A 25,918-nucleotide genomic window follows, 5' to 3' on the forward strand; every position below is an offset into this window, starting at 1 on the left:
TTCCCCCTCAGCAAGAGAGGAGGACCGCCATTGCCGTTTCGCGCCGCCTCCGGAAGTGATTGTCCAGTCCTTGTTAGCACCTGTACAATAAAACTGTACCGCACACCCCCACACCCTGCCCCCCTACCCTCCAAATGATCTCTCTCTCTCTCTTTCTCTGCTGCCCCCACCCCGTTGAAGACCGTACTGCCTTGCCAGCCGAACTGATTGAACAAGGATGAAATTATAAAGAGGGAGTGGGAGCTGTACAAATAAAATAGCTGAGACCACCAGGTGCCTTCGGCTGTGTAATCATTCTGTTTCGAAAAGTGGCTGGCTGGACATCAGAAACAAAATAATATGATAAAAAAGGGCAGGGAGGGAAATGCACCCAACCAGGGGTGCCAACTTGAATAAAGTACTGGGGGGGGGGGCAGGTGTCACATTGCTTAGCTGATCACAAGACGTGATGACCACACACCATTTGAATGGTTATGCTCCTCAACTTTGGGGGGGGGGCGGCCCCTCAAATAATTTATTGTGGAAACTGAAGGTTGGCTCCTACTCACCCAACAGAAGCTGGGTGTCTCTAAAACAGAGGGGGGAGAAGAAACAATAGCCTCCCTCTCGCTATTTCATGGAGGACAGGAGAAAGGAAGGCCCAGCTTAGTCACTCAGGGGAATCCCAGAGGCGATGGTGGCTGCAGGAAGTTGTCCCCTGTCTCTCCACACACACACACACCCGAATCACAGTGATACAGACTTACCAAGAACAAAAAAGAAAAAGAACACCACAAATTAAATACTAATTTAAATAAATACTCTCGAAGAGCTTGGGGGTGGGGAAAGAGACGCAGTTCCATGGAGAGGCTTCCAAGCCACCGAGGCCTTGCAGCAGGTGAACGAGTGCAGAGTCCAGGGCACAGGGGACAGCAGCTTCCTACAATCAGGGTTGGTGGGAAGGTAGGAGGGCAGGCGGTGAGCACCTGTTGCAGTTCGTCAGGGAGGACCAGGCAGACAGAAGCCCTGCCCGCGAGAAGGCCACCTTCTCTCCTTGGTCCAGATTATTGCCTTGCAGTGCAGTCCGACGCCGACAGAGGGGAATGCCCAGCCCCCCATCAGCTGCTCCAGGCCTCCAACATCACCTCCGAGCCCAGCAGCCGAGCCAGCTCCAGCTCGTGGCGCACCAGCTCCACCGTCTCTGCAGCACCCAGAGCCAAGGGGGGCGCCATGTGCTCCTGGATTTCTTTTGGGGCCAGCACCTGGCTCAACAACACCTGGCGCTGGAACTCCACCTTGGGCAGGGTGGTCACCTCAAAGTGTGGGAAACGGGCCTGGAAGATGTGGGACGAGAGCTTCAGCCGCTTCAGCATGTCTGAGAAGAGGAACCAGTTGCAGGGCCTGGGCAAAGGGGAGAAGCGTGGTGGTCAGTAGGGACATGCTCTCTGTGCCCATCCCTCCCCTGTTCTCCATTTCACTCTCCCCCTTCCCACCCCCACAGTCAAAGTTCTAAAAGCTGAAATGCAAGGGTTGAAACCTACCCATAAGTGACACCATCCCATCTTGATGGAAGCCCATTTTCCCCATATGTTGCTAGATCACAACTGCCATTATTCTTCCCACTGGCCAAACTGGCTGGGGCCAACAGGAGTTGGAGCTCAATGACATCTAGGGGGCCACATGTTCCCCATCCCTAATGTACTCAGAGCAACTGCCCTATCTTCTAGTGCCGTGTTTCCCCAAACGTGGGTATCCAGCTGTTTTGGGGCTATGATTGCCATCATCCCTGACCACTGGTCCTGCTAGCTTAAAAAGTGCTCACGCTGCAACTCCACGCATCCTCTCTCCCCAGCCGTTAGCACCCACCTCATATTACCCACGGCTACAACTGCCTGGTGCAAGTAAGTGAAAAGGATGGTAGTGCTTAGTTTTTGAACACCATGCTTCTAACCCTCATGGGTGCCCATTATGCTTGAATACACTGCAGCCTGTCCCTACTGACATCTCAGCAGTTGGCTGGACAGAGGAGGGGGGAGGCAGGACTTGGGTCAGGTAGTGGGTAGCTTGTCTCTGTGCTGTGCGGCCCTCCCCCATCCCTCCCCCAGCTTCTGCCTAATAAAAAACAGAACCAATGATGCAAAAGCACAAGACATTCTGAGATCTGCTTCCTTTGCATCCTTTATCTGGGTCACAGTATTGTAATGACTGCAGCACCAGCAGTTTGGAATGGTGCTTTTGCAGATGCAGGATCTTGGCCACGACCCTGCCTGCCTTCACCCCCATCCTTTTGGAACCACGGAGCTCCCACCACTTCCATGCTTAATATGCAGAATAGGCATCATATACCCCCCCAAGCCTGTTATTTTGTCATGGTTTGCCAGTCTCTCATTTGTCACAGCAGGCTCTCTGAATGCCCCTCCCCTCCTTGAGAAGGAGAAGGAGAAGCTGGCAAAACCTTGCTGTGCCTGTGTGAGCTGGAGAAGGAAAGGGAAAGCTGACTTGCAAGCAAATGCATGTCTCCTCATCCTTTCTCCAAGGCTCTCAAAAGCTGTTGTCTGCAACAGACCCGTCATTCTTTCCCTCCTGCTCACCACCTTCCAATGGCACTGGCCTTCAGACTCCTCTTTCTCCCAGGGAGTAGTGGGGTGGTACAATTTGGCCCGTTCTCAAAAGCTCCCCAAGCGCTCCCAACAAGGAGCTGCCGCCATTACTCACCCATGGGAGACAGACACTTCCAGGTTGTAGCAGGGGAGCAACGGCTTGTTGGAAAACTCAAACATGAGGTGGCCCGAGTCCTGCTCATCGTCCTGATCAGAGCTCCCGGGAGGGTTGAGCAGAAGGTCACAGCCAATTTTCTCTTTCCCCTCTGAAACAAGGGATACGGGAAATGGAGAGGGAAGTGAGAGAGGGGAAATGCCACGGGCTCAAAGAACTCTGCACGCACAAGCTTGCTCCCTAGCCTTCCCTGTGCCCAGTTCACTTGCTGGACAGCCATCACCATAGCAACCCAACCATGGGCTGCAAAAAAAAGCCCAGCATGTAGATGCCTGGAGGAACACCTGGCAGAAGCCGATAGAAATTTAGAGACCACTATGGGGCTGTATTATGGTGCAATGCTACAGGAGTGCAGATGGCTCAGGCTGGGTGAGGAATGTAGCTCTGCAAGAATGACAGCTCCTGTTTTGAAAAACCCCATGCATCTAGCCTTTTTAGGTGCAGAGAAGCATCTGGCAGTGCTAGTAAGCTGAGTCTCCTGATGTTTCAGAAGTCGGAATGTAAGATTTCCAGGGGTTGGGGTGCATAGCTCATCAGCCCCTCCCAGGATCAGCAAAGGTAGAATAAATGACAGACACACACACAAAAACCCAAATAGTGGAATAAATTGTGCATAATAAGGGAACTTATGCACAGTGCTCAATCCTTGTCCTTTAGAGCTACCTTCTCCAATGTGGTGCCCTCCAGTTGTTTTTAGACTACAACTCCCATTACTCATGACTGTCAGCAGTGCTGGCTGGGGTTGATGGGAACTGGGACCATGTAGCATCTAGAAGGCACCAGGTGAGGGGAGGCTACTTTTGGCAGGCACAAATTTCAACTGTTCTGGACTGCATGGATGCAAAAATGCTGGGTTCCTCTTTCCCACATTTAAACAGAGAGTACAAACAGTCTTAGATACATACTGCCTCTCATTTCCCCACTCTCTCCACTCTCAGGATGGGAGAGGCCAACTTCCTGAGGCACAGGAGCAGCAGGCTCTTTTCTCCCACAGAGAATGGCTGGAATTCTGGCACAAGGTATGCCAAAAGTCACCCATCTCTTGCTGCCTACTGCTTGCCCAGAGCTGCCATTAGGGCAAGGACAGGGAACCTGTGGCCCTCCAGATGATGCTGGACTCCCAACTCCCATCAGTCCAAGCAAACAGTTAGGGATGACAGAAGCGGAAGTCAAACAGCACCTGGAAGGCCACAGGTTCCCTGTCCCTGCCTAGGCTGAAGAAGGGAAGGCACCAGCAAAGGATCAAAGAATGGAGGAAACTGTTAGGATATAGTTCCGTTCCACCTTAAATGGTCAGGCATGATTGTTGTGTATCACATGCCTGTTTCGTTCCAGCTCTCTCTCTTTTTTAAAAAAATAATAATTTTTATTAACCAACCAATCAAATCAAATCAAATCAAATCACATAAATTCCAAATTACAAAGCCAAATTTTAATTTTTTGTTGGGGGTACCCATATTTCAAGTTCCAAAGGGGATCCAATCATCTTCTTGCTGCTGCTTTCAAGTCCACAAATCTGTCCAAATAATGTTCACAGTTCTATCCAATCCTTTATTGTTGTTTCTTGTTGTTTTCCACATCTCTTCTTGTTGTTTTCATATATTTTTCCTTTCTCTTTGTGACCTCTGATGGTCTCCACAAGCGGGTTAAGACAAATTGTAATCCTGTGTAGGTTTTTTCCGTTCATCCAAGAGCCATATCAGACAGCTTCCGTATATCATCGCTTCCATAAATAAAAACGCTCTTACCGTCGTTAATCTTCACTAGTCTGTCACTCCCTTCTCAGTCCTTTGAGGAGGTTCTCTAGGAATCCAGTATGAAAACAAGTCCATTCCTCCTCCCGGTCGTAAATCTTTCGACAAAACCAGCCAACATGGCGACTCTGTTTTTTATTGCTGCGTCATTCCAAAAGCTCTTGTTCTTTTCTCAATCTCCGTAAAGCAAACTTTTGGTTAGAATTCATTTCCACACAGTTCTTAATCATCCTGCTTGGATCAGTTAAGCAACGGTTCTATCTTGAGGAGGGGTTATTGGTTAATCACTTTGAAGAAAATAAAAAGAGTTCCCCCCCATCCAGTCCTGCTGCCGACATTCCAAGCCTTTGATGTATTCTTCATGATATATTCCTGTTGATCCAACCCGTTGCTCTTCTTTCACAGAGGTCCCTTCAATTAGCAGTATTCACTCTCGTTCTTCACTTGAAATATATGCATTTGCTTCTTTCTAATTGTTTATTTCCAATTTGCTGCAGCTAGTGCGCGATCAGAGACAGCGTCCAGGAGAGCCGGAGTCCACACAAGGGCATTCTGCCTAGTGCCCTCACCCCCTTCTTTCGAATCCGGGGGTGATTTATGGGCACAGCAGGCATGGGCAGTGTTCCCCATTCCCTTGGGGCAACAAGGGAGGCTGCATACTCCCATAACAGCCTCTTAATTACCTCGTGTGGGCCGGAGAGATGTTATTGTCGGCCATCTTCCAATGCGCCCCTAGTGGCCCCCCCATTTCATTCCAGCTCTCGCTGGGAACTTCTGTTTTGTATATAGCTTTTGTTCTGGCTGTTTTCCTGGACACGGAGGCAAGCAGTCATGTTTTTCCTTTGTTCTGATCTACGTTGAATGAAGCTGTAAATAAGCTCTTCTGTCTGCATCTTCCGTTGTGGAGACTCTGCTGAAAGGGTGTGCACGGGCCTTGGAATGTCTCTGAGGCTCGTGTCGCTAATTGACTGACGCTGTTCCTGTTGGAAAGCATGCCCCCTCGGGAGAGGCTGGCCCCTTTCTGCGGCTCCCGGGGCTTGTCTCCGGTGACCTACTCCGGCTGGTATCACGGCAGTCCAGAGAGGTCTTGATAGGCGTCATCCCCCAGCATGGAAGATGCACACCCCCTTCTCCCCCTGCATACCAGCAGGAGAAAGAAGATAGTCAGAAAGTCTATTACATTTCTACGGTTTATTTCTGACTTTACATCTGTACAAAAACATGTCCGTTCAGTTCAGTCTCCTCCAAGCAACTGACTAAGACTTCCTTCACACATGCAACAGGAAGGTCTCATATTAGACACAGAAAAAATCCCTGTAAACTGCCTGGTACATTCTTTCCCAGGACTAGCCACATCATGTGATGTAAACATCGAGCTGCTTGTTTGCAGCTGCGTTGTACTCATATCCCAAAATACTCCCCCATATGATTCAACGTTAGCTGCGAACAAAGCTTGATCCAGAGAAGAAAACAAACAGTTGTTATACACGTAACAATCCCCTGTTGTTTCAGTTCCACCTTTGGAACTACCCGCCACTGGTTTCACCAGTGTAACTCTCTGGTTGTCTGTTTTCCAAGGAATGAGTGCTTCTACATTGCCTTGGCTAGGGAAGGTAGTGTTACATTTTGCAACTCCCAGTTGTGTCTTTGTCTTTGACTTAGACATACCTTTAACCTGGCTTGAGTTGTCAACAATGGTAACACATGCAACAGCTGAGTTAGCAAACTCTTGAGAATAACTCTTGGGTGGTATGCCCTTTGTCATTCTCTCAGACCTGCGTATTGTTGGTTTCTGCTTTCTTCTCTGTGCAGCGAAGTGCTTGTCACGAGACAGGTTGTTTACATTCCACAGTAAATGCACTGTTGGGTTTCTCACGGGAACGGAGACTGGATGTGACGTACACTGGTTTCCTGTTTATCACTGTTCTTTGCAGTTTCAGTTTGTGATTCTCTCCGTGCTTTAGAGGAGAGAGGATGCCTTTTTCTGCTCCGGCAGAGGCAACATGTTTTTCTGTAACTTACCAGCTTTGAAATGTAAATAAAGCAATATAGAGTATGTTGGCACGTACTTTTCATCATTCCGCTGTGCACGGGACACTGCTCATCTCCAACATTTGGTTCTGGGCCCAGAAAAACGCAGTGTTTTGAGAATGGACTCCAGAAGTCGGGCTCCTGGCAAAGGAACAAAGGAGCAAAGAAACGGGAGTGCCGGCAGAGGATCGGAACAGCGGCAGAGGGACGGATCGCACGGTATCTGCTCTGCTCTGCGCGACAAAATGATTGATGTGAGGTATGTGCTACTGCTCCGGGCAGCCTGCCAGCTTCTAATTAATGGCTTTATGGCTAGACTTTGAACTTTTATAGCCGGTTTTGCCGAGGCACAGGCAAATGGCTAAAAGCAACACTTTCCTATGCTGGGGGAAATCGAAAGTAACCTTTTAAAGGTGCTCTTGAAGCAAAGCAGCTGCAAGTGTGACGCAGCAAGAATTTAAGGCAGCATAGAGAAAGCACTTTAGAACTTTCGCTTATGAACTTGCCTTTGGAATGAGGTTTCAAGCAGCTGCAGATAAGCAAGTGGCTCAGGCTCACAAGCAGAGGCTGTTTTGAATTTGCCTTTGGATTAAAGCAGCTTGATTTACAGCAGCAGAGATGATGCAGGAGGCTAATGCCAGAGTCATGATGGCTAGCTGCACAAGGCTGGGTGAGGCAAGTGGGGAATTTGATACCACTAATCAGCCAAATGCTCAACTCACAGTAGCCTGTGATACTGCCATGATTCAGAATGAAGCAGATCGCCGGGGTGCTGGCTGCATGGGAAAGGGGGAGTCTTCACAGACGTCATCCCATAGTGCAGTGGAACCACCAGATGGCGCCAAAGCTTTGAAGGCAGTGAAATGCTACTCGTGTGGACGTCTAGGCCATATGAAGAGGGAATGCAAATATCCCAGGGCCAAGACAGAGCAGCGCAGCGAAAGCTCATCGCGTGGAAAAGGCCAGAGCAAAGGCAAAGGTCCGGTGTCCAGGACAACGCAGCACAAGGCAATGGTCTCACGCTACGCTCCAAAGGTTACAAAGGTTGCAGAGGTTGCAGAGGTCCAGAAGACGTCTAGATCTTTCTTCGTTGTTGATTCAGCGGCAACGCACCACATGTGCAACGATAAGCGACTGTTCGTGTCTTTTACACCGCAGGAAGGTGCGATTCACCAGGCGGATGACCACACAATCCCCAGTAAAGGCTACGGAACTGTTGTTCTTCACAGTTTGGACTTATCGATACAGAATGTGCTTTATGTGCCGGATGCCAAACATAATCTGCTCAGCGTTGGACAGCTGAATGAGCGGAACATTGACGTTTCCTTTAAGAACAAAAGGTGCATCATCACAAAGAAAAATGATTATGTATTGCATGCTGAATTTGTTGGTCGTTTGTATGTTTTGTATTATGATGATGTTGTGCAGGATGACACTTGTTGCATTGCAGGTTCTAACAAAAGTTTGCATGCAGAATGTATTCATGATTTTCATCGAAAATTTGGTCATTTGCATTTTGAAGCAGTATCTAAAATGCCTGCCTTGGTTGAAGGTATGACTATTAAACCCTGCAGGTACCACATGAAGTGCAAAGCATGCGCAGCAAACAAGGTGAAAACGGCTGCGAAAGGTAAGGTGTCTAGTAGGCAAGCTACAGAACCATACCAAGTTATGCATGCTGATTTGGTTGGACCACTAGCGCCCTCTTTGGGTGGAAATAGGTACTTCATGGTTCTCATTGATGCATTTTCCAGGTATATTTATGTGTACAATCTCAAGCAGAAATCAGAGGCTTTTCCAAGGTTCAAGGAATTCTGTGCTTGGTTGGAAAATGTGCATGGTAAGAAGATAAAGATTCTTTTCACTGACCGGGGGGGAGAATTCACTTCTCAGCAGTTTGAAGCTTTTCTGACTGAGAAAGTAATTCAACACGATTTGTCTAGTCCTCGCTCGCCATGGCAGAATGGACTTGCGGAACGAGCAAATCAGACATTGCTTCAAGGGTTAAAAACCTTGCTGCATGATGCAAATCTTCCAGAGAGTTATTGGGCCGAAGCTCTCTCATGTTTCACTTACAGTTATAATCGCAGGTTATCTTCAGCGATTGGTTGTACCCCCTATGAGAAGATGTTTGGCAAGAAGCCCTACATCAAACACATGAAAATTTTTGGTTCTGACATGTGGGTTCACTCACCACAAAACTCCAAGTTAGACAAGCGTGGATTGCATGGTATCTTTCTAGGTTATCAGAAAGGGTCTTACAGAATAATGATGACTGACTCTAAGACAATTAAGCTCACAAGAAGTGTTGAGTACAATGCCAAGTGGGGGGAAAATGTGGGAATTTTCCAATGTTATCCTGATGACAGTGATGAGACTGAGGATAGTCAAAAGCAACCGCAACAACCCACACCCACTGATGAAGGTTCTGATTCTGAGTCTGAAACTGAATCGGGTGATTCAGAGGATTTCAAGAGTGCGAAAGCCTCTATGCGACCCTCTGAAAGCTCTGATCAAGAATTGGAGGAACCATTGTTCACAATAGGTCGTTTTTCTCCTAAGAAGGAAGAGGAGAGTGTTGAAGACTTAAGGCTAATTCGTAGGTCACAGAGAGCCACAAAAGGCAGACCTCCAAAGAGATTTGCTGATGAGTTTGCTAAGATAGCAGTAACAGCTGTTAAAAGCTCCAAGAAGGTTTTTGAACCTTCAAGTTTCCAAGAAATCCAGGATTTGGATTCAAAGGAAGCTGAGCCATGGTTAAATGCCATGAAGGCTGAGCTTGATTCCTTGGAAAGGAACAAAACATGGGACCTAGTTCCAATAGTTCCAGGAATGAAATTGCTTGGAAGCAAATGGGTCTTCAAAGCGAAGACTGATCAAAATGGCAAGATACTCAGACACAAAGCCAGATTGGTAGCCAGAGGTTTTGCACAGGTACCAGGTGAAGACCATCACGAAACCTATTCACCCACAGTGAGGTATGAAAGCATTAGGCTTATGCTCAAGCTAGCTGCAGAGGAAAATCTACACATTAGTCACCATGATGTAAATACAGCTTTTCTGTACAGATCTCTAGATGAATCACTTTATATGCTTCCACCTGATGGCGTACAGGTAAAACAGGGATTTGTTTGTGCTCTGAAGAAATCCCTTTATGGTCTCAAACAAAGTGCACGGTGTTGGCACACAAAACTCACTGAAGTATTGTTTTCTCTAGGTTTTCAGCAAGGGAAAGCTGATCCATGTGTATTTGTCAAAGAGGAGGGGCAAAAGAAACTGTATTGTTTGTTTTATGTTGATGATCTTTTATTCTTTTGGAAAGATGTCACAATGTACAGTAACACCCTAGCTCAACTGAAAGAGCACTTTGACATGAAAGATCTTGGTGAGGTAAACAACTACCTATCTCTGGAAATAGAGAGAGATCAAGATGGTAACATTCTAATACACCAGTCACGGAAAATTGCTGATGTGTTAAGCAAACTAAACCTGATGGATGCTAACCCTGTAGACACACCGATGACAACAGGTTATCAGGTAGATGACACTGAAGAAGCATTTTCTGACACTACACTGTACAGAAGTGTGCTAGGCAAACTAAACTTCATTGCCAGATGTTCAAGACCAGACATTGCTGTTAGCTGTAATTTGCTAAGCAGACAAGTCAACAATCCCACTGTTAAGGATTGGAAAGCTCTGAAACGCATAGCACGGTATTTGAAAGGCACTATGCATTACAGACTGAGATTTAACAATCAGAAGTCTGGTGGTCTTGAGATATTTGCAGATGCAAGTTTTGGAAGTGACACTACAGACAGGAAAAGTACGTCTGGAGTTTGCTACATGTACAATCAGGGTCTATTTGATTGGTCATGCAAGAAGCAAACAACAGTTAGCTTAAGTACTTGTGAAGCTGAACTGAATGCACTGTCTTATTCACTTAAGGATTGTGAATGGTTGTTACAATTGTCCAAAGACATGAAAATTCCTGTCAAATGTCCAATCCAGGTTTACCAGGACAACAAAGCATGTTTGGCTTTGCTGAATTCTGAAGGTTGTAAGCAAAGCACGAAGCACTTGCAATTGAAGTTGCAACATGCTAGGGAATGTATTCAGAAGGGACTCGTAACGGTGTCCTATATGCCAGGTAATGAAATTCCTGCTGATGTATTGTCCAAGATTGTATCAAGGGATCAACACTGTACCTATGTGCAGAAGTTGGGTTTGTACTGATATTGTACGAACACGCTGCCCAGAGATGTTCACAGAAAGGGGGAGGATGTTGGTTTCTGCTTTCTTCTCTGTGCAGCGAAGTGCTTGTCACGAGACAGGTTGTTTACATTCCACAGTAAATGCACTGTTGGGTTTCTCACGGGAACGGAGACTGGATGTGACGTACACTGGTTTCCTGTTTATCACTGTTCTTTGCAGTTTCAGTTTGTGATTCTCTCCGTGCTTTAGAGGAGAGAGGATGCATTTTCTGCTCCGGCAGAGGCAACATGTTTTTCTGTAACTTACCAGCTTTGAAATGTAAATAAAGCAATATAGAGTATGTTGGCACGTACTTTTCATCATTCCGCTGTGCACGGGACACTGCTTATCTCCAACATGCAGATCTTCCTTGCTGACTGGTTCTTCCTCTGGACTTTTTGGAGAACCACTCCCAACAGTAAACAGTGGTTCAGTCAATTCTAGTTCAGTCTTAACCTGTGAAGCACTAGACATTGTGTGTGAACCCCTCTCAATGACTGTGTCAGCAGAACTCTCTGAGCTCTCTCTGTCACTCTCAGTATCAGAGTACTCATCTGCATTGCCATCAGTGGGAAATGTGTGGAGAACCTCTCTCTCCTGTCTCGGAGTGCTCTCTAGATATTTTGTGAGAATCACCTGACCAGATTCAGACAAAATTACTCTGTAGAGACCCTTTTCATAACCGACAAAAATGCCTCTGGCATTTCTGACCCCTTGTGGAGTTTCTGTATGGACGTGAGATCCAAAAACCTTAAAATGTGTTGCAGAAGGTTTCCTTGTGGAAGAGCTTCTCAAAAGGAGAACTTTCCATACGTTTTGAAACCTTTCTCACCCAAGTGCGACAAAAAGAGGATAAAGATTCAGCCCAGAACTCATATTGCAAATGTGAACTCAGCAATTGCGCTCTCATGCCATTTTGCAACTCTTTGTTCACCTTTACATACACACTCTTGTTTCATGAAGCTTCAGATACAGCAATCTTATGCTCTATCCCTCGTTTCTCCAGGAAATCCTGAAAATCCTGTGAAAGAAAAATTGGCTTTTCATCTCTGAAAAGATAAACAATATTAGCATCATGAACAGTCTTAACCTTATCACAAAACTCTTTAAACCTTGCTAAGGTTTCTTTTGGTGATTGCAATACATATGTATGTGTCAGGGAACTGCCATCAGAGCGAGAAACGGAGGCAGGGCTACCCAGCGATGCCGGAGAGGGGACGAGCAGGGGGGAAGGATTTCAGCGTAACACCCATAGAGAAGAGAGGGAGTTGGAGGAATTGGTGACAGGGCTCCAAGACCCTTCCCCCGACACTAGTGGAGAGAGCACTGGGACGCCCCTGCCTTCCCCTTACTTGCGCAGACGCGTTCCGCGCAGAGAACATAGGAGGAGACTCGGGGTCAAACAGCTTTTATGCTGGAAGAGGTTCAAGAGACGCCCACTCTCGGATTCTGCAAGTGACTAACAGGTCACGGAGGGCGAGCTCCGACCCTAAGCATGGTTGGGGTAAGCAAACTAACTGAACTGAAGTAAGGTTACGCACAAGTAACCCCTCACAACCATTACAGCAATCCGAGAGTCCCTGCTGTTACTTGTGTGCAAGCAGTGGAAACATGAGCCAGACTGGAGGCGCCGGGGCAGCGGAGCCAGCTGCGGGGGCGCAGGACCTACTAAAGAGGAACCAGGAGCTGGAACGGCATGTAGCACTGCTGATGGCGCGGCTGGACGAGAGGCGCACCCAGGACGCGCAGGTTAGACCCACCCCAGTGGCAAAGAAGGTGCCAGGACTCGTACACAAATTTGGGGGGATACCCAGAAATATAATGGATTCCGAACAGAAATAGAGTACGCCTTGCAGCTACAGCATGATGACTTTGCTGACGAGGCAGCGCAGGTGGCGTATATCGTGGGGCACCTTGAGGGCAGCGCGAGGGAATGGGTTAGACCCCTAATGGCCTCGCAGAACCCCGCCATGAAGGACGTTCGGAAGTTTCTTCAGGCAATGGACGCAATGTATTCTAGCCAATTGGGGGAGAGCGTGAACCAAAGGGAGCTGCTGAGATGCAAGCAGGGGGAACTTTCCGTGAGAGACTACTGGTCCCGCTATGCGATGCTAATACACCGGCTCGAATGGGATCTAGATAGCCCTCCCATACGGATGCTGTTTGAGGAGGGGTTGTCCCCAACCGTTAAAGATGAGCTCTCCAGCGCGCCCCGCCCGGAGACTATGGATCAGCTGACAAAAGCAGCGCTGGCGATAGGCGCGCGCCAAGAAGCGCGCGCTTTGGAAAGGCGGGAAGGGAGGGGAGAGCGCCACTCTGACTACCGCATTCCAGAGATGCCTAAGCTGCCTGCCGATGACGTAGTGCCAATGGAAATCGATGGAGCGCGGGCGCGCGAGGTTTCTGGCGCCAACCAAGGAGGCAAAAGGGAGGGAAAGGCTGGGAAAAGCACCAAGAAGTGTTTCCTCAGCCAACGGCCAGGACACTTTGCCAGGGTCTGTCCTCAAAGAAAGGCTTGGCAAGGGATTGTGGGAGCCGCTGGAAGCGAGGAGGAGGGGGCAGAGGAAAAGGTGCAGGGAAACGCCAGCGCTTGACTGCCCACAGGGGGGCGCAGCAGCCAAGCAAACAGATAACAGAAGTGCCCCAACCGGACCCACCCAAGGTTTCTATAGCGATAGAGGTGGTGCTAGAACTCCCAAATGGACACCCAGTCAAGGTGAAAGCAATGCTGGACTCAGGCAGCTCCTGTAATTTTTTTAGTAAGGAGTTTGCATTGGAGCACCAGATCCACCTGCTGCCACTTGATTTCCCGCTCCAAGTGACCACGATAGATGGCAGGGAGCTGCTGGGAGGGGAAGTGACACATCAAACCCCACCTATGAGAATGAGTGCATCCAGGCACACAGAGACCATTGCCTTTCACGTGGCCACACTGGCGGGACCCCCGATAATACTGGGCATGAGCTGGCTAGTGCTACATGATCCAGTGGTACATGATCCACCAACGGACAGTCACCTTCGGGTCAGCACACTGTTTGGAACACTGTCTAGGGGGGTGAAACCCAGGGTGAGGTTGGCCAGAGTGGCAGCAACTACACTGAAGCAGAGAGCGGACGTGCCACCACAGTACGCAGATTTACAGAAAGTCTTCAGCGAGAGGGAAGCAGACAAGCTGCCGCCACATAGGCCCTTCGACTGCCAGATCAACCTGCTCCCTGGGGTGCAGCTACCGGTGGGTAAGCTGTATGCCATGTCGGACAGAGAGATGCAGGAGTTGCGAGACTTTATTGACAAAAACCTTAAGAGGGGGTTCATAAGGGAATCTAAGGCAGTGGGGGGAAACCCTGTGTTTTTTGTGGACAAGAAAAACACGGATCAGCCGAGGCTGGTAGTGGACTTTCGAAAATTAAACCTTGTATCGGAACCCGTGACCTTTCCAATGCCCAGAATTGATGATATTCTGACTAAGGTGAGGAAGGGCAAGATCTTCACCAAGCTGGACCTCCGGGGAGCATACAATCTGATTAGAATAAGGAAGGGGGACGAATGGAAAACCACCATGTTCACCCCCCTAGGGGCCTTTGAGTACCTAGTCATGTCATTTGGATTACAATCGGGCTCAGCCCGTTTTCAAAGCTTCATGCACCATGTGCTGGGACCCCTGCTGTACAAAAACTGTGTAGCATTTCTGGACGACGTACTGATCTATTCGGACAATGAAAAGCAGCATGTCCAGGACGTCAGGGAAGTGCTGAAGAGGCTACTAGAGCACCAATTGTGGGTCAAGCTGGAAAAGTGCCAATTTCACGCCAGTGAGGTGGAATTCCTGGGATACAAGTTGTCGGACAAAGGACTTGCCATGGCCCCTGGCAAGGTGCAGGCAGTGCTGGAATGGAAGGCCCCTAAGACCCGGAAGGATGTGCAGAGGTTCCTCGGGTTTAGCAACTTCTACCGGAAGTTCATCAAGAACTTCGCCCACTTGACCGCACCCATCACGGATTGTCTCAGTAGCAAGAAGTTCGTCTGGACGGAAAGTGCCCAAAGTTCCTTCAAAAACCTAAAGAAGGCGTTCGCCTCGGAGGAACAGCTCCTGCACGTGGATCTGCAGAAGCCGATGAGGCTGGAGACCGACGCATCAGACAGAGCTATTGGAGCAGTGTTGCTACAGCCGGGACGGAGCCAACACACCTGGAGGCCGTGCGCCTTCTTCTCACAGAAACTGAACAAATCGGAGCATAACTACACGGTTTATGATCGCGAACTGTTAGCTATTTATGCAGCGTTTCGACAGTGGAGACATCTCCTAATAGGGGCATAGCACAAGATTCAGGTTTGCACGGATCATAAGAACCTGGAATATTGGAGAACAGCTCAAGTGCTCAACCAGAGACAGATTCGATGGGCACAGGAGTTCTCCAAGTTCAACTTTGAGATCAAGTACATGCCGGGGGAAGAGAACGTGAGGGTAGACGCGCTTTCACGGAAGCCCGAGTATATGGAAGGAGAAGGACCGCCGCAAGCTCGACACGTGTTCCCTGAGGAACGATGGGTTTGCGGGGGAGCGTTGGTTGGGAAACGAGAACTAACCGAGCTGATTCGCCAGGACGAATTCGCCCAAACCAGAATCAGGGAACTCAGGGGAACGGGGGGAGATCAGGGAGGCTTTGAGGAGAGGGAAGGACTGCTGTATTACAGGGGAGCAATGTATGTGCCCGGGGAAGCCCTGCGAGAAAGGGTTCTCAGACAGCTTCATGACAACCCAACAGCGGGGCACTTTGGGCAACGCAAAACCATGTTACTGGTTATGAGGCAATTCTGGTGGCCAAGGGTGAGGGAAGATGTACGAGAGTATGTACGGGGGTGTGACCGCTGCCAACGGGCCAAGGGAGAGAGAGCGGCCCCGGCGGGGTTACTGGAGCCCTTACCCACACCGGGAAGACCATGGGGGGAAGTGTCGATCGATTTCATGACCGATTTACCCAAATCTAGAGGGAAGACAGCAGTCATGGTAGTAGTAGATCTGCTAACCAAAATGTGCCATTTTATAGCGTGCTCACATGCAGTAACGGCCGAGGAAACCGCCCGGTTGTTTGTGGATCACATCTTCAGGTTGCATGGGGCTCCGTCGAGGGTTTTCTCCGACCGGGGGAAACAATTTACCTCGAGGTTCTGGAGGAAACTCATGAGCTTATTGCAGGTGGAAGTGGGATTCTCGACGGTGAGACACCCGGAGACCAACGGGCAAGCAGAGAGGGCGAACAGCATTTTACAGCAATATCTACGCTGCTACGTCAACGAGAGACAGAACGATTGGGTAGAGAAGCTAGCACTAGCGGAGTTTGCGTATAACAACGCTGAGCATATGTCCACGGGGATGAGCCCATTCATGACTAATTATGGGTTGCACCCCAGGGCTTTTCCTGGGAGAGGGGAGGAAGGGTGGAGCGTGCCCACCGCAGAGCAGTTTGTGGAAGAAATGGAAGCTCTGCACCAGCAGCTTAAGATGAACCTGGATAGGGCCAAGGAAGTGTACAAGAGACAAGCAGACAAACGTCGCCGGGAAGGGGAGACCATTAGGGTGGGGGACCGAATGTGGTTATCCACACAAGGCTTACCCTTCAAGGGCGGGTGTAAGAAACTGAGGCCAAAACGGCTGGGACCATTTGAGGTGACCCACCAAGTGAACCCGGTGGCGTTCCGGCTCAAGTTGCCAGACAGCATGAAGATCCACCCGGTATATCATAGGTCGCTGCTCTCACCGTACAGAGGGGAGCGGAGGGTCCGAGAGGCAGGAGGGGAAGGGCTCACCCACCCACTAATGGAAGAGAGGGAACGCCACCACGAGGTAATGGAGATCCTGGATTCGCGCTGGCGAGGGCGGCAGGTGGAGTACCTAGTGGCTTGGGAGGGGGAACCCGAGTCAGAAAACACGTGGGTGCCTGCAGGGGAAATAGATGATGGATATCTGGTGGAAGAGTTCCACAACAGGTATCCGAGGAAGCCCAAACCCCTTGAGAGATTCTGGGAGGAGCAATTTGCCACCACCGATGAGGAGGAGGAGGATTTCGTGGGTTTTCCGGCTTCCCAGGAGGAAGGAGGAGAATCGTCAGGAGAGGAGGAGTCAGATTGGGAAGTCCCGCCCGTAAGAAATTGGAGCAGGTGGGAAGCGGGGTTTGAGTCCACGGACGACGACAGCAGCTCCTTTCGGGGGTTCCCGGCATCGTCAGCTGAAGAAGGGGACAAGGTCCCGTCACAGGGTCAGGCTGGGGGTGAAGGGGGTCCTGGGGAGGAGGTGGATGTCAGGGAACTGCCATTAGAGCGAGAAATGGAGGCAGGGCTACCCAGCGATGCCGGAGAGGGGACGAGCAGGGGGGAAGGATTTCAGCGTAACACCCATAGAGAAGAGAGGGAGATGGAGGAATTGGTGACAGGGCTCCAAGACCCTTCCCCCGACACTAGTGGAGAGAGCGCTGGGACGCCCCTGCCTTCCCCTTACTTGCGCAGACGCGTTCCGCGCAGAGAACATAGGAGGAGACTCGGGGTCAAACAGCTTTTATGCTGGAAGAGGTTCAAGAGACGCCCACTCTCAGATTCTGCAAGTGACTAACAGGTCACGGAAGGCGAGCTCCGACCCTAAGCATGGTTGGGGCAAGCAAACTAACTGAACTGAAGTAAGGTTACGCACAAGTAACCCCTCACAACCATTACAGTATGCAATCCATACATATTGAGAATAGTGATCAACAAACACAAGATAGTATTTAGCATTGCGTCTAGATGGTGCTAGAGGACCAATTACATCAGCATACACTCGCTGAAAAACACTGTTAATCTTTGTTGCCTTTCTTCCCGTGGCTTCTTTCGATACACCTGCAAAAGAAAGCATTTTAGATTCACATGCAGTGTGCATTTTGTAATCATTCTCATCAAAAATCAATAGATACAGTCCATCTTTCTCTCTGGCAGAAAGATACAGCTCTCCATCTTTAAAGATTTTGCAACTCTGCTTATCATAGGACAACATCAGCCCTTTCTTTGTCATCTGAGAAACACTCAACAAATTGAACTTTAAGTCCGGAACATAATAAACATTACTTATAGTCAAGTTCAGACTCTCCAGATAAACAGTTCCAATTCCGGTAGCTTCCATCTCCTAACCATTGGCTTGAATCACAGTGAAGCGTTGCTTCTCAAACGTAGAAAACAATTCCCGGCGTGACGTGAGGTGCTCGGTCGCTCCAGCGTCGATAATAAACGCGTTTTCTACCGATGATGTGGCTTTTGGCGACATCAAAGCCTTTTCTGGTCTTGCCTGCGACTTGGTACGACCCTTGCCTGAAACCTCAGGCTTTGCACAGCCCCCTTTGGCTCCTTTCTGTTGACGTGGACTTTTACGGTTCCTCTGAATATGCCCAGGCTGGCCACAATTGTAAGAACGAACAACGTTCAAAGCTACAGCCTGCTCCTCTGTAGCAATAACAGTGGGGGTGCTTGAACTCCGAGCTTCACTCCCCCCATCAGCAACAGCTATTGCAGCAAGTCGGTCTCTCTCATTCAGAACCACGGAACAAATTCTCTCCACCGTCAGATCCGCGGCAGTTAGAGAACCAAGTTGACTTGCAATGGTTTTGTAAGTCTGGTTCAAGCTGTTAATAATCATAAAACAGAATATTTCTTCCTGAAGAGGAAAAATTATTTGCGTCATCTGCTGGCATAGAAATTTCATCTCTGTCAAATGCACTTGCACATCGCCATCAGGCTTCAGTCTCATGTTTGTGAGTTTCTCAAAATGCAGCAGCGCAGTGCCAGCGGCATCTCTCTGATGAATTCGCTGTAACATTTGCCAAATCTCGCACGCGAATTATGTGGTCAGAAACACATAAGATGATAGCCGACCTGGCCTTCACATTCTGTTCATTCCAAGCTCTTGTGGGAGCTGCTGGGATGGGATTTTCAATCACCCCAAATACTCTCTGTCTCTGAAGTAGGGCTTTCATTTTCAAAGACCATGAGGAATAATTGTCATTAGTTAGGGGGGGGTGGATAAGGCAAACCTGCCCCTTGCTTGGCATCCATCTTGATTCCAAGTGTCAGCTCTCAGCTACAAGCTTGAAAATCCAACAGTCTGTCAGCTGGCTCCCGGGGCTTGTCTCCGGTGACCTACTCCGGCTGGTATCACGGCAGTCCAGAGAGGTCTTGATAGGCGACATCCCCCAGTGTGGAAGATGCACCCCCCCTTCTCCCCTTGCATACCAGCAGGGGAAAGAAGATAGTCAGAAGGTCTATTACATTTCTATGGTTTATTTCTGACTTTACATCTGTACAAAAACATTTCCGTTCATGAGAGACTATTTTGAAACTAATTTGAGAACTATGGTGGAAAAAAGAGTAATCTGGGACGCAAGTAAAGCGGTCATGAGAGGGTTTCTAATTCAACAGAATGCTATAAAAAAGAGGACTCAAAATGAGAAAAAGGATAAAATTTTGGAAAAAATAAAAGAAGGGGAGAGGAAATTAAGGTCGAGACCCAATTCAAAGGAGATTCTGAGAGAAATCAAACTTTATCAAGTACAATATATGAAACTGATAAATCAAGAAGTAGAATGGAAAATAAAGCAGATGAGGCAAAAGACATTTGAATCGGCTAATAAATGTGGGAAGCTGCTAGCTTGGCAGTTGAAAAAAGACAAAAGTTAAACACAATTACAAACCTCGAGATAGAAGGGAAAAACATTCAGAATCCCGTGGAGATTAGAAGGTGCTTCCAGAGATACTTTAAACAATTGTACACACAAGGGCCTCAGAAAGAGACTGATATAGACCAATTTTTGAGACTTAATGGACTACAAAAAATATATCAAGAAAAAAGGACAATGTTGAATTATGCAATTACAGAACAGGAGATTGAAGGTGCCATTCAGAATATGCAGCTGGGCAAATCTCCAGGGCCAGACGGGTTAACCTCCAAGCATTACAAAGTTTTGAAAGATTACTTAATTCAACCATTAAAGGAGGTTTGCAACGAAATTATGGAAGGGAAGAGGGCGCCGGAGTCATGGAAAGAAGCTTTTATTACGCTTATACCTAAACTAGAGTCTGAAAAGACACAACTCAAGAACTACCGTCCCATTTCCCTGTTAAATGTGGATTATAAAATTTTTGCTGACATTTTAGCTAATAGACTAAAAAAAGTATTAGTAGAAGAGATTCACAAGGATCAGGCAGGCTTTCTCCCAGGTAGACACTTGTCTGATAATACAAGGAACATAATTGATATTTTGGAGATGTTACAAGTGAATATTAACACAAAAGCTGTTTTAATTTTTATTGATGCGGAGAAGGTCTTTGACAATATTTCTTGGAATTTCATGAAGAAAAACCTTAAGGGAATGGGGGTGGGACAAGGGTTTGAAAATGGTATAAGTGCAATTCATTCAGAACAAAAAGCTAAACTGATTGTTAATAATGTGGTGACTGAAGAATTTAAGATAGAAAAAGGAACACGACAAGGTTGCCCTATCTCTCCATTGTTATTTATTTCAGTCCTGGAGGTGCTGTTGAATATGATTAGGAGGGACAGTCAGATTAAAGGAATTCAGGTCGGAGCCAAACAATACAAACTGAAAGCTTTTGCAGATGACCTAGTTTTGACATTACAGGAGCCAGAATCTAGTACGAAAAGGGTATTAGAACTGATTCAAGAATTTGGTCATGTGGCAGGTTTTAAATTGAACAAGTCAAAAACTAAAGTTCTAGAGAAAAACTTAACACAGATTGAAAAAGAAAGGTTTCAGAATGAGATTGGTTTGACCTTAGTTAAGAAAGTGAAATATTTGGGGATCAATATGACAGCTAAAAACTCGAATTTATTTAAAGATAATTATGAGAAATGTTGGTCAGAAGTTAAAAAAGATTTAGAAATATGGTCTAAATCGAAGCTTTCCTTGTTGGGGCGAATTGCAGTTATAAAAATGAATGTATTGCCAAAAATGTTATTTTTGTTTCAAACCTTACAGATTGTGGACAGGATGGATTGTTTCAAGAAGTGGCAGAAGGATATTTCTAGATTTGTTTGGCAGGGCAAAAAGCCCAGAATAAAATTTAAAATATTAACAGATGCGAAAGAAAGAGGGGGGTTTGCCCTGCCGGACTTTAAACTACGAATCAGCAGCATTTTGCTGGTTGAGAGATTGGCTGCTTCTTGAGAACACTGATATTTTGGACTTAGAAGGTTTTAACAATGCTTTTGGTTGGCATGCATATTTGTGGTATGACAAGGTTAAAGCGCACCAAGCTTTTAAATACCATATTGTCAGGAAAGCATTATTTAATGTCTGGATAAGGTACAAAGATTTATTGGAAAACAAGACCCCAAGGTGGTTGTCACCCATGGAAGCAAAGGCTCTGAAAAGACTCAATATGGAGGCCAAATGGCCGAAATATTGGGAGATATTAGAATTAGAAGGAGATAAACTGAAATTGCAGAGTTTTGAGAAATTAAAGGGCAAAGTGCGAGATTGGCTTCATTATTATCAAGTAAGAGAGGCCTATAATTTGGACAAAAAGTTGGGTTTCCAGGTGGAAAAATCAAAATTGGAAACAGAACTGTTAGAACCTAAAACTAAGATCCTTTCAAGAATGTATAACTTGCTGTTGAAATGGAACACTCAGGATGAAACAGTCAAATCAGCCAAGATTAAATGGGCACAGGACATAGGCCATAACATTTTGTTTGCTGACTGGGAAAAGTTATGGACCACCGGTATAAAATTCACGGCATGTAATGCCCTAAGAGAGAATATTATGAAAATGATTTATAGGTGGTACATGACCCCAGTCAAGCTTGCTAAAATTTATCACCTGCCTGATAATAAATGTTGGAAATGCAAAGAGTCTGAGGGTACATTCTTTCACCTATGGTGGACGTGCCCAAAGATTAAGGCTTTCTGGGAAATGATATATAATGAACTGAAAAAGGTATTTAAATATACCTTCCTTAAGAAACCAGAGGCCTTTCTCTTGGGCATAGTTGGACAATTGGTGTTAAAGAAAGATAGAACGTTTTTTTATGTACGCGACAACAGCAGCAAGAATACTTATCGCAAAGTATTGGAAGACACAGGATTTGCCCACCTTGGAAGAATGGCAGATGCAAGTGATGGACTATATGGAGTTGGCAGAAATGACTGGCAGAATCCGAGACCAGGGAGAAGAATCAGTGGAATAGGACTGGAAGAAGTTTAAAGACTATCTGCAGAAACACTGCAAAGTTTATGAATGCTAAAATAATGTTGGATTTGGAAATAATAAGGCATTAGTGACATAGCTTAAAAAGTATGCAAAATGTAATAGAAAAGGAGGAAAGATTAAAGTGATATTATGTCAAAAGTAAATAATATATAAAGGTGATTAAGTACGAGGAGAAAAGATTGGTGACATAATAGAATGAACTTAATAATTAGAAATGAGATCTGAAAGAGGGTAAGGATTTGCTGTATTTGATTGGGTAAAGAGGAACACAAAAAAGGGAGGCGTGAGGAAGTCAAGAAAGGAAGCTAATCAAGCATGATCGAAAAAGTTGGAGTTTTTATGTTTTTGTACTTGGTTGGGTGGAATTTTTCTTTACTGTATTTTATATTTTTGTGTTTTGATCTGTTCTATGTGTTACTTTTGATTATGCTTTATTTCTTTTTACATTTTTTCTATTTCTGTGGTGGTTATGTACTTTTATTTTTTGTAAAAACCTAATAAATATATTTTTTAAAAAAAACATTTCCGTTCAGTTCAGTCTCCTCCAAGCAACTGACTAAGACTTCCTTCACACACGCAACAGAAAGGTCTCATATTACACACAGAACAAATCCCTGTGAACTGCCTGGTACATTCTTTCCCAGGACTAGCCACATCATGTGATGTAAACATCGAGCTGCTTGTTTGCAGCTGCGTTGTACTCATATCCCAACAGTTCCACGGGAGACCAGTGATTGTCTGGAGACGACGTGTAGGCTGACTGATGCCTCCGTCTCCCTGGCAGTATCCCAACAACAGGTTATGGGCCCAGATTCACGGTGCTTACAGGAGAGTAAGACTGCTGAAGACTGCAAGAGGTATGTGGAGAAAAGCGAGACTTTTCTGTGCCGCAACAGAGTCTTTGAAGTCCGAGCCAACTAATTAGGCTGGCAGAGAGAGCAAGCAGGCCTCGTAATTTACAACCTGCCAAAGATAAGGAGCTTTTGAAGGGAATAAGACTCATGGCTGAAGTAAAGAGCTGAAATGGAGCTTTTACAAGCCTAAGATGGGGTTCCATGCCCAAAGCTTAATGGCCACAACTATCAGACCTGGGCAAGGTACTGTGAGGGCCAGATGAGACAGTTTGGAGAGTGGCACACTGTTTCTGAAGCCCCTCCAGTTCCTCTGACAGATAGATGGAGGGCTGATGATTCAGATGTGAAATGCTTTGAAAGTAGCCCATCTGACAGCGTCTCCAGCACAGAGTTTGACTGCCTCGGAGGTCCTGGCTGTTTCCCAGATTGAGAGTGATTGCAGGGATGCTGAGGGCACCAGTTGCAAGCTGCAGGGGGAGCTGACTGTTACGTCATCCCAGGCAGCATTCCAGCCTCCAGGGGGAGCCAAGGAGTCGGCAGCTGAGAGCTGTTTCCTGTGAGAACCAAGGTCGCCTTTGCAGAGACCAGAAGGAGAGATGTAAACAGAGACAAAAGCCTGCAGGTGGCCAGGAGCAGGGGGGCAAGCAGCAGCCCAGGCCGGTGGAAAACAAGGTTTTGTTTGCTGGCACTGCTGCTCTAAAGGCCAAAGCCAGATTTGTTGTTGATTCTGTAGCCACAAGGCACATTACGAAAAATCAACGCTTGTTTATCTCCTTCACGCCTCAAGATGGAGAGATCCAACAGGCTGATGGAAAGACGTTGAGAGTTGCAGGAGTCGGGACAGTGAAACTGGCAAGTCTGCACACAACCATTAGCGAAGTACTTTTTGTTCCAGATTCTGCAGACAATTTGCTCAGCGTCCCACAGCTGACTGGGCGAGGCTTTGAGATTTCCTTCAAGAAGAGCGTCTGTGTCATCAGGAAGGGCAAAGAGGACCTTTTGCATGCAAAGTTTATAGATGGCTTGTTCTTGATAACTTATGATGACAATGCTGTTGATGTGTCTAGTGTTGAATCTTGTTGTGTTGTACAAACTAACAAAGTTCTTCATGCAGGATGTATTCACGAGGCGCACCGAAAATTTGGTCACATGTCTTGGCAGGCACTGGCCAAGATGCCTGGAATGGTTCAGGGTTTGAACATCAAGCCCTGTAAGTTTCACATGAAATGTGTGTCTTGTGCAGAGAACAAGGTGAAGGTTGCTCCGAAAGGCAAGGAGACAGGCTTCCAAACCATATCAGCTAGTCCACGCAGACCTGGTTGGTCCACTTGCACCCTCTTTGGGTAGAGCAAGATACTTCATGGTTTTAATTGATTCTTTTTCCAGGTACATTCATGTGTTTATGCTCCAGCAGATGTCAGAAGCATTTCCTAAGTTCAAGGCGATCTGTGCTTGGTTGGAGAATGCTCACAATAAACACATTGGTTGTTTATTTTCTGATCGAGGTGGTGAATTCACTTCTCAGCAGTTTGAAGGTTTCCTGACTGAGAAGGGAATCCAGCATAGCCTCTCAAGTCCTAGATCTCCATGGGAGAATGGACTTTGTGAGCAAGCAAGCCAAACTTTGCTGCAAGGCCTAAAAACCTTACTGCATGATGCCAATCTCCCTGAGAAATAATGGGCTGAAGCTTTATCGTGTTTCCTTTATTCCTATAATAGGAGACTGTCATCACCTATTGGTTGTACTCCCTATGAGAAGATGTTTGGTAAGAAACCTTACGTCAAGCACATGAGAATATTTGGTTCTGACATGTGGGTACACACCCCACAGAACAGCAAGCTTGGGAAGTGTAGGGCACATGGTTTGTTCACGGGGTACAAAAAAAGGTGCATACGGGGTATTCATAACTGACTGTAAGTCCATTAGGTTCACAAAGAGTGTTGAGTACAATCCTAAATTGGGGGGGGGGGGGAGGGATGTGGGAATTTTCCAGAGTCACTCAGAGGAGGATGAAGATGATGTGAAAGAAGCAGATGATGATGAGGCAGATGAGGAAGCTGAGGATGATGATCAGAGTTTGGATTCCAGCTCAGTGGGCAGCGTTGCTGCTGTTGTCAGCGACAGTGATGACATAGCAGACTACAAGAGCGCAAAGGCCTCAGTCAGACCATCTGATGCGTCTGACACTGAACTGGGAGAACCACTGTTCACCATTGGTCACTTTTCTCCTAAGAAGGAGGAGATGAGTCCAGAAGACTTACGTCTAGTACGCAGATCTGAAAGGGCCACAAAAGGCAAACCTCCAAAGAGATTTGCTGATGAGTTTGCTAAGACAGCAACTGCTGTTCTTAGTAGCTTAGAGAAGGTGTGGGAACCTTCAAGCTTCAAAGAGGTTCAGGAGTTGACCTCTAAAGATGCTGAGCCATGGCTTAATGCCATGAAGGCTGAAGCTGATTCCTTGAATAGGAACCAAACCTGGGAGCTAATCCCAGTAGTCCCAGGAATGAGGCTGGTTGGCAGCAAATGGGTCTTCAAGGCCAAGACAGACCAGATTGGCAAGGTTGTAAGGCACAAAGCGAGATTGGTCGCTAGAGGTTTTTCACAGGTACCAGGACAGGATTACCACGAGACCTACTCACCCACCGCCAAGTATGAGAGCATTAGGCTAATGCTCACGATTGCTGCAGAGGAGAAACTGCACGTTTCTCATCACGATGTGAACACAGCTTTTTTGTACGGGGTTTGGGGGGAGGAGCTGTATATGCTTCCACCTGATGGAGTGCAGATACAGAAGGGAATGGTCGGTAAACTACGGAAGTCCTTATATGGTCTCAAGCAGAGTGCCAGGTGTTGGAACACAAAACTCACTGAGACATTGCTTTCTCTAGGTTTTCACCAGGGCAAAGCTGATCCATGTGTGTTTGTCAAGGAGGAGGGGCAAAACAAACTGTATTGTTTATGTTTTGTTGATTATCTTCTTCTGTTTTGGAAGAATCAGGCTTTGTACCAAAGCACCCTAGCTC

General features: G+C 47.0%; 2 protein-coding genes across 2 annotated transcripts in view; both read right to left on the bottom strand.

Moving 5' to 3' along the window:
• Positions 1-25,918, bottom strand: part of LOC309361218 (uncharacterized protein) — a gene marked incomplete at its 3' end in the record, with an annotated part of 424,120 nt that overhangs the window by 132,655 nt on the left and 265,547 nt on the right. The window lies entirely within an intron of this gene.
• The window catches only part of LOC309361165 (BCL-6 corepressor-like protein 1), a 126,364-nt gene continuing 101,223 nt past the window's right edge, over positions 778-25,918 (bottom strand). The window contains 2 exon segments of the mRNA XM_081896134.1: positions 778-1,380; positions 2,695-2,845. Coding sequence (XP_081752260.1) covers positions 1,098-1,380; positions 2,695-2,845 — 434 coding nt within the window. The 3' untranslated portion in view covers positions 778-1,097.

Source organism: Podarcis melisellensis (genome assembly GCF_964234715.1).
Source record: "Podarcis melisellensis genome assembly, chromosome: W".
Taxonomy (NCBI): Eukaryota; Metazoa; Chordata; class Lepidosauria; order Squamata; family Lacertidae; genus Podarcis; species Podarcis melisellensis.